The 8943-nt window shown below is 40.7% G+C and overlaps 1 protein-coding gene across 3 annotated transcripts in view; it reads left to right on the top strand.

Annotated features, from left to right (window-relative positions):
- LOC109923919 overlaps positions 1 to 8572 on the top strand; it is a 32141-nt gene extending 23569 nt beyond the window's left edge. For 2 of the 3 annotated variants that reach the window (XM_048616871.1, XM_048616864.1), the window contains 3 exons: positions 1027 to 1088; positions 4082 to 4745; positions 5630 to 8572. In XM_048616871.1, the coding sequence (XP_048472828.1) occupies positions 1027 to 1088; positions 4082 to 4745; positions 5630 to 6081 (1178 nt within the window). In that variant the 3' untranslated portion in view covers positions 6082 to 8572. The remainder of the gene's footprint in view (positions 1 to 1026; positions 1089 to 4081; positions 4746 to 5629) is intronic. The other variant, XM_048616879.1, reaches the window with a different exon arrangement.
- Positions 8573 to 8943: the final 371 nt, after the last annotated feature.

The following is an 8943-nucleotide window of genomic DNA, read 5'->3' as shown; positions in this document are numbered from 1 at the left end:
TGATGAAGGGTCTAGGCCCGAAACGTCAGCCTTCCTGCTCCTGTGATGCTGCTTGGCCTGCTGTGTTCATCCAGCTCTACACCAGACTGTAGGGACATGCTGGTGAAGGAAACTGTTTGATGTTCTGCAGCCTATTCAGGTCCCGAGAGACGGTTACGAAGGGCTAATTAATGTTATAATCTTTTCATAGTTTTGAGTGAGTTATGGAGACATGGTGGTGGGGGTGACATTGTTCTGAGTAGGCTACAGTATTAACACTTATTCAGGGGTAGCGTTTGATACAAAAACAGGTTGAAACACTGCTTGCAGTATGGGGCCGATAGGAATTGAAAGGTGTAAAGAAACAGTAATGGGTTGGCAGTCTAGGAAGGGATGTTTAATTTAGTTTATCTCGTAAGAGTAAAATGTGCTACAAAAATGTGGTTTTATGAATGAATGAATGAAAACGCGGTATAGTAAACACAGAGCGCTTGTGAGTGAGTTAGTAAAGAGAATCATAATACAATATCTCACAAAGCTGCAGTAGCTCATTGGATTTTTTGCTTCAACAGTGGTAGTTCTTTGTGTTTATTACCCTGGTGGTGATAGGTCACTGGAGTTGTTACCCTGGTAGTGGTAATTTATTGGGTTTATTGCCTCATTAATAGTAATTCATTGTGAGTTTTTGCCCCATTAGTGGTAATTTATTGAGATTATTTCCCTATATGTAGTAGTTTATTGCCCAGTACATTGAGTGTTTGACCCGGTACTGGTAGTTCATTGCGTGTTTTCCCCAGTAGTGGTAGGTTATTGGGTTTATTGCCCCATTAATGGTAATTTATTGAGTTTGTTGCTCCAGTAGTGATAATTGACCGGGATAATGGCACCAGGAATAACCTGTGTAAGTTGTGGATCAATTTCTATTCTGCCTGTACATCATAATATAATGCAACTGTTTTATGGGGAAATAAGCATTGATTTTAATTACATCTTCTGCTTTTGATACTGTATCATAATCTAATATTTGACATGTCACCTTCCATGTAGATTGTGCTCAACAGAGATTTGCTGATGCCTGGTGCAGCACTAGAGGGAAACAGAGAAATGAAGTGAGTTGAAGCCAAATAAAACTGCAAAACTGTGTAGAACTGAAAAACTGGTCAAGACTTCTGTAAAATAATAGAGCCTCTCAAATTCCCTTAGTTTATTCGGAAGTGTGTTGCCATGACATCTTGTAAAGGGAGAGACATGAACTATTACAATGGGTCTCAGTCCAATTTTAAGTTTAGCATAATAATTAAATTTGGAGTTGTAAAACTCATTGGATAAGCTTTCAGGTGTTATTATATTGAACTATTTGGGGCAAAATTCCTCTAAAACTATCTAAGCTTTGCTCAAAAAGCTTGGGAAGGGGTTATTACCCAATTCAATCAATAAGCACCATCAAATATCCAATAACTGAATCTTGACACTCAGATGATTTTTGATTTGATTTGATTTATTATTGTCACACGTACCTAGATACAGTGAAAAGTATTGTTTTGCATGCTAACCAGACCAATTATACCTTATATTAGTATATCAGGGTAACCGAACAGGATGCAGAATATAGGGTTACAGCTACAGAGAAGGTGCAGAGAAAGACCAACTCTAATATACGAGAGGTCTGTTCATAAGTCTGATAACACTGGGGAAGAAGCTGCTCTTAAATCTGTAGGTACGTGTTTTCAAACTTTTGCCCGATGGAACAAAGTGGAAGAGAGTATAACCAGGGTGGGAGGGTCTTTGATTATGTTGGCTGCTTCCCCGAAGCAGCAGGAAGTGTAGATAGAGTCAATGGATGAACAGTCTCTTGGGGAGTTGGCATGTCATTATTAAAATTTTCACATAGGCTGTTGTGCAGTTTATCTGGCTGGATTGTAACTCATGCTGAATTGGGAATGACTGTTTGAATTTGCTCCAGTGCCCGTTGGAAGCTAAATCAAGAGTTCCCAAACTAACTTCATGAAGGAGACTTAAAAGCAGTATTGTGATTGATTGATTCATTCATTCATTGTCACATGTACCGAAATACTGTGAAAAGCTTTGTTTACAAATGGTACAGGCAGATCATGGTAAGCAAGAATGTACAGATCAAGAAGACTTAGACAGATGCATACAGATTACATTGCACAGCATGCACTACGTGAGATCAATGTTAGCAGGATCAGCATTATTTGAGGCTAGAGTCCATTAACGGCTGGGAAGAAGCTGTTCCTGAACCTGCTGGTGCATGTGTTCAGGCTTCTATATCTTCTGCCTGATGGAAGAGGATGTAGGAGGTCATTACCGGGGTGAGATGGGTCGTTGATGATGTTGGCCGCCTTTCTGTGGCAGCAAACCGTATAAATAGAGTCCATGGATGGAGGGTTGGCTTCCCTGATGGTCTGGGCTATGCATACCACCTTCTGTAGTTTCTTACGGTCCTGGGCAGAGCAGTTGCTATACCAGGCCATTATGCACCCGGACAATATGCTTTCAATGGTGCATCTGTAGAAGTTGGTGAAGGGCCTTATGGACATGCCAAATTTCCTGAGCTGCCTGAGGAAGAAGAGGCGTTGTTGTGCCTTCTTGACTGGTGCATCTATATGGGACATTCAGGACAGGTCGTTGGTTATCGTCACTCCAAGGAACCTGATGCTTTTCACCCTCTCAACCTCAGTTCCCTTAATGTAGATGGTGAGGATACTTTTCATTTCCAGTCTGCTCTGATTTTAAAGTATTGCAACTCCTGATTTCTGATAATGCAACACACTGCCAGTAAAACAACTCCCAAAAAGAAGCTGATTTTATTGTTATCAACTGACACAGACAATGAAATGTGAATATTCACCTTAGTTCATTAGAGACATCCTGATAATGAAGAAAATAAAGCTTTTTTTAGGAAACGGGAGAGAAAATGGAGGAAGGGGATGAACAGAAGTAATTTTGTGAAGATGAAGGATGTGTTAATAAGAAAATCCAAGCTTGTAACAAGGTAAAAAGAACTCAGAAGATGCTACATTCTATTCACTTTTCATCATGCCTCAGAAACCTGGCAGATAAGTATAGGACAAAATTGTGGACTTTGAAATGTGGCTGTTCAGATATCTGCTAATCTTTTGTTGGTTCGGTATTCTACCTCAGATACCACTTCTTGTTTAATGGTTTCATGCCACAGTATAACTTGGATTCTTTACAGACGGTTGAGGAGAAGACAAAGTCAAGGACTATCTTCAGGCTTAGACTTCACCAAAACATTATTTATTATACATTATAATGTGATACAAATTAATTATAGACATACCAGGCACTGACTGACTGTTACATTAGGTAATGACTAATCTGTTTTCTTCAAGTATTCATGTGCTGTCTGTCTCTCTTCCAGGGAGTTACACATTCCTGTAGGTCTTTCAGAAATCTTCATCCAGGGGCCTTCTTTCTCCATCTACTCTGTGATATTTATACTGAGTGATTTGCAGCTCTGACACGTAGTAACAAGATTGCTCCAGGTCCTAGTGCCATTACATAACAGTTAACATTCCATGCATAGAACATAAGGTCCAGGCAGAGGTACTTGAAATTGCAAGAGCCAAAGAAACTGAAAAAGCTTACAACCAGAAAAAAAGACTTGAGCATTTGATCAAAGCTGTGCACTGTAGCACAGAGATCCCTTCCAGGGCGGGGGCAGCACAAAAAGAAGTCAAGCTAGATATTGGTGGTTGGTGGTCAGAAGTGACAGAGCAGTTGCAGACAGGCTACTTGCGATGTGTGAGGATGGCACAAGAGCACGGCATAGCATAGATTTCAGTGAGCATGTATGTATTCAGATCATAGTGCTTATCACCTCACACCAATATAGTAAACCTACTATTTCAAGCCAATCAGCCTGAAGGGAATTTCTAAGACTTGTCAATGAATGAATTAATTTGTGACCTTAATCACTGAAATGTCAAAATGGATCAACGTATTCAACTCTGTTTAATTGCAGCTTTGTTGATAGATGCACAGGATTTGGTCAAATGTAATGTTTTCCTTCAGCTTCTTTGCCTGTCACTCTGAAAATATTCTGTTGTTTTTCCAGAGACACCCACCTGCTGATCAAGCAATTGATAGGTTGCCAATTGATAATCATCACTGGGATCCAGAGAGTGAGCTGTTCATATCACCCAAGACTCCAATGAAGGCAACTGATGATGTCAGTGGCTCCATATTGTCTGCATTTTCAGAGCATCCAGTTTCTAACATTGTTTTGAATTCTTGCTATGGAGTTGCGTCCATGTGCAATGCCACACATTCTTCAAGAATCCCAAGGGAGAATCCCAATGGTAAGTGCTACATTGGAAACCAAGGGGAAGGCTGCAGTGCCACACATTTGGAAGATCCAAGCACTGGAAAATCTGTTAATCCCTTATTGCCCTCTGGACATACAGTGGAAGAACCAACTCATGGAATTCTACTCACACAAGAAAGCAAACACGGTGTCAACACAGTCCCCTGCAGAGACTGCCTGGCAGAATCATCTGGTAGCCCTTGGACCTTGGGTAGTTCATCTCCATTGCCTTCCGGAGAGTCAAACAAGGGTCATACTGCAAAGTGTGATTGTCACACAAGTCATCCAAGTAACTTTTGCAGATATAGTCAGAGGTCGGACAATATCGACGGACATAGTTCTAACAACACAGAATCTGACCACCCAAATCCAGGCAATGAAAACAGTCACAAATCGGGAAATTCAACGCCATCTGGTAAACTAATGTCTTTATCTTAAACACTTTGAACTGTTGTCTTTAAGATAATGTAATGCGCACATGTAGGAACTAGGAACAAGAGTAAACCATATAGTTCTTCAAGCTTACTCCACCTTTCCAATCATAGCCGACCTTCAACACGGACTGTACCTTCCATAACCCTTGATTTCCTTAGTGTTCAATAATCTGTTGACCTCAGCTCTTGAACATACTCAAGATCTGAGTATCCAGAACTTTCTAAGTTAAAGAATTCTCGCCATTCAGAACCCTCTCTCATGTCTGTGTGGGTTTCCTCCGATGCTCCAGTTTCTTCCCTCAGTTCAAAGATGTGCTGGTTAGGTGGATTAGCCATGTAAAATTGACCCATAGTGTCCAGGGATGAGCAGGCTGGGTGGATTAGCCATGGGAAATGCAGGGTTACAGGGATAGGGTGGTGGGGTGAGCCTGGGTGGGATGCTCTTCAGAGGGTTGATGTGGACTCGATGTGCTTTCACACTGTAGGGATTTTATGATTCTCTCCATCTCAGTCCTAAATGACTGACTCTTTATCTCCAAATACTCCTCATTACCTCTTTACCCACTAGCGCCCAGGCCTTCATATCAATAGTGTAAATTGTTACTAAATGTCTGATTCTAAAAGTGTCTCCATTCCTTGCACTGACTTCCTCTCAGTGGATTCTCTTGCTTCCCTGATACAGATTACCCTCTTTACATTTTGAAGTAATGCACACAGCTCCTGTTTGTCCATCAAAGATGTATTCCAAATGTTTGCCACTTCTCAAGTTACTGTTAATTTCCAAGAAACTGGTTCGGTGGTTCGCGTATTTAAAAATAGTCGGCAGAACACTAAACTAAACATATTTTTTCATATAATTTGCCAGGATTTTCTTGCAGAGGTAATACTACGTACAATACAAGCGGTCAGTCTGTGCTGAGTGTTGGTGGTTCAGTTGTCTTCAACGTAATTGTCAAAGTGAATCACACGGCAGAAGAGGACAGCAGAGGAGAAATGAATGACATAGCTGATTTTCCCGCAAGGCAAGAAATCTACAAGGATAATGGCATATTCCCCACAAGAGAGGCAAAGCCAAGCAGCAGTTGTGAGTTTGAGGCAAATGCAGGTTTCCCTGTACAGGAAGAAAACTTTGAAGAAAGTGTGTGTGTCCCTATCCAAGAGGAACAGAACAGCAGTCGTGGCCAAGAGGTGCACATTCCAGTCCAAGAACAAAACAGCAGGGAAAACGTGGAAGGAAGTCTGGACTTGGCCAGTAGAACAGTCAGACAGGAAAATTGGGCATATCCCAAAGAAAGTGCATACATTCCTGTGCAGTAAGATGGAAAATCTGAACATTTAGTCTACAAGGAATAGAACTGGTGATGCAAACACATAGGGTCAATTTGGTTTTTTTGCAGTTCTGGACTCTGTGTCCTTTGCAATTTGTGTTAGAAATATCTGAAGATTGTACACTAACATTCTGAGAGAGGTGCTGCTTATCTATTTCTTCTAGAGACAGGTTATTGAATTGTTATGTTTTTGTATGTTCACCAAGATGTTTTGTTTTTTCCCTTTACAGCCTATTGGAATTATTTCTCAGTCTCAGAGAATTCTAAAAAAAATTTATGGGACGTGGGCATCTCTGGCTAGGTCAGCATTTATTGTCCATCCTCAACCATCCTTGAGAAGCTGGTGATCGCAGTCCATAGGGTGCAGGGGCACTCTACAATGCCTTTAAGGAGGGAGCTCTAGGATTTTGACCCAGCAACAGTGAAGGAACAGCAATGTAGTTCCAAGTCAGGGTGGAGTGCTGTATTTGTGGCAATGTCAGTTGCAGAGAGATTTGTTTACAATACTGTAGAATAGTAGAACATTAAAAGGTGGAAATCTGCACTTCGATAAATCATGTATTTCTGACATGTCTTTAACATTGTAAAATGTCCCAAAGTGCTTCATAGGGTCATTATTAAACAAAAGGTCATATTGAGACAGGTGGCCAAAGGTATGTTTTAAGAGCATCTTTGAGAGAAAACTGGAGCTGAGAGGCTCCTAGGTTTAGGCGGGGAGCGGGGTGTGGGGGGTGGTGGGGTGGTGTGATTCTATAGCCAGTGGGGGCGCTGGGAGCCTAGGAGGTATCAGAGGTAGATTCTTCACTCAGAGAGTGGTGGGTATGTGGAATGCGCTGCCGGCAGTGGTAGTGGAGTCAGATACTTTAGAGACTTTTAAACAACTCTTGGATAGGCACATGGAGGATAGTAAAATGTCGGGTATGCAGGGTAGATTGATCTTAGTAGGCCTGTACTGTGCTGTACTGTTCTATGTTCCATGAAACTGAAGGCATGGCTGCCAAAGGTGAAGCAATTACATTTAGGGATGCTCAATTTTTATTGACAATTCTCTCTACAGCAAATTTTCACAACCATAATAAGAAAGCAACTCAAATTAAAACACTAACACATGCATTTTCAAACAATAAGTCAATCACCAAATATTTACATAGGTGGAAAGGAAATTCTGTCATTGTGCATAGTTGGGGGCGGAGTTAACAGTTTGGGAATCTTTCACCACTATTGGAATGAAGAGACGGGAATGTACAGGGTGGATGAGGTGATTATTATAAAAATTGTGGGTCCACCTATTGGTAAAAGTTATACAGGCCATGCCTTTATTAACATATTCCAAGAGAAATAAACTAATGAAGTAAAATTCCACTTATGCAGAGCATTTGAGATGGGCAATAAAGTTGCACATAACTCAAAAGATTTGATTGTGTACTACTATAACATAATTGGAACAAAGGGATAAATGTTCATTCTCCAGGGATTTGCATCTTTTTATTTTATATTGATGTAAATTTTGTTCGATCAGCTTTGAGTGTAATTTGCAAAGATACCATGCTTAAACAGATATGTTACAAAGTATAACCTTGGGTCTTGACTTCCCAATGTTCATTTTGTTGAACTTGGTAATTGACTAGAAAGACCACATGTGAAAAAGTACTTGTTTGACACTTGGTTTCATTTAAAGCTGGTAACTTACAGGAAGCCAAAGCAATGGCAATCTTCTCTATCAGTGAATAAAAACCAAAAGAACTGCGGATGCTGTAAATCAGGAGGGAAAAAACAGATGTTGCTGGAAAAGCTCAGCAGATCTGGCAGCATCTTGAAGAAAAATCAGAATTAACATTTTGGGTCCAGTGACCCTTCCTCAAAACTGATGGTAGCTGGGAAAACGTGGGTTTATATGCAGAAAATAGGGAGGGGGATGGGATAGGGAGTAAAGAATAGGATACAGCCCAAAGAGAGAGAAGAACAGACAAAGGAGTTGATAATGATCTGGAAAGGAGAGTGAGTGGTTGTTAATGGACACTGTTAGTGATTAACAATAGGTAGTGTGTTATCAACTCCTTTGTCTATCCAACTGTTCTCTCTCATCGGGCTCTATCCTATCGTTTACTCCCTACCCCATCCCTCTCCTTATTTTCTGCATATAAACCAACAATTTCCCAGCTACCATCAGTTCTGAGGAAGGGTCACCGGACCCGAAACATTAACTCTGATTTTTGTTCACAGATGCTGCCAGATCTGCTGAGCTTTTTCCAGCAACTTCTGTTTTTTTCTCTATATTGAGCAATATTGATTGGGTTTAGAGAATTCTTGTTTGAGTTGAGAAATGAAATCCCAAGTTCTACACTGCAAGTGATCGCAGAGATTGAAAAGAAGATGGAAAATGATGAAGCGATGTACTGTGTTTAAAAACCTGATGAGAGGGTTGACTTGTTCACTGAAAGCAGTAACAGGTGTTAATAAAGCCATTTCTAAAAAAAAAACATATCTTTAACTTTTCAATTCTTATAATTCTTATAATCTTAGCATCACCTTATAATGAGCTGTAAAGGGTCAAGCAAGTGATATATAGGTAGTAAGAACTGCCGATGCTGGAGTCTGCGATAACACAGTGTGGAGCTGGAGGAACACAGCAGGCCAGGCAGCATGAGGAGCAGGAAAGCTGAAGTTTTGGGTCGGGACCCTTCTTCAGAAAATGTGTTTAAGCAAGTGATATAGCCTGCGTGTGAAAGTGCACGGTGGTTTAAGAAATGCTGACTTCTTGCACCGGAAGTTGATGCCATTTCAAAATTGCAACTGGCCTGACCCAAGTGGCAATTTACTCTCCTGCTCAGTGTAAAGATTGACTCTCATT

Source organism: Rhincodon typus, chromosome 2, assembly GCF_021869965.1.
Source record: "Rhincodon typus isolate 14 chromosome 2, sRhiTyp1.1, whole genome shotgun sequence".
NCBI classification, from domain to species: Eukaryota; Metazoa; Chordata; class Chondrichthyes; order Orectolobiformes; family Rhincodontidae; genus Rhincodon; species Rhincodon typus.
Note: the sequence above shows the minus strand (reverse complement) of the source record. Positions and strands in the feature narration are given on the sequence as shown.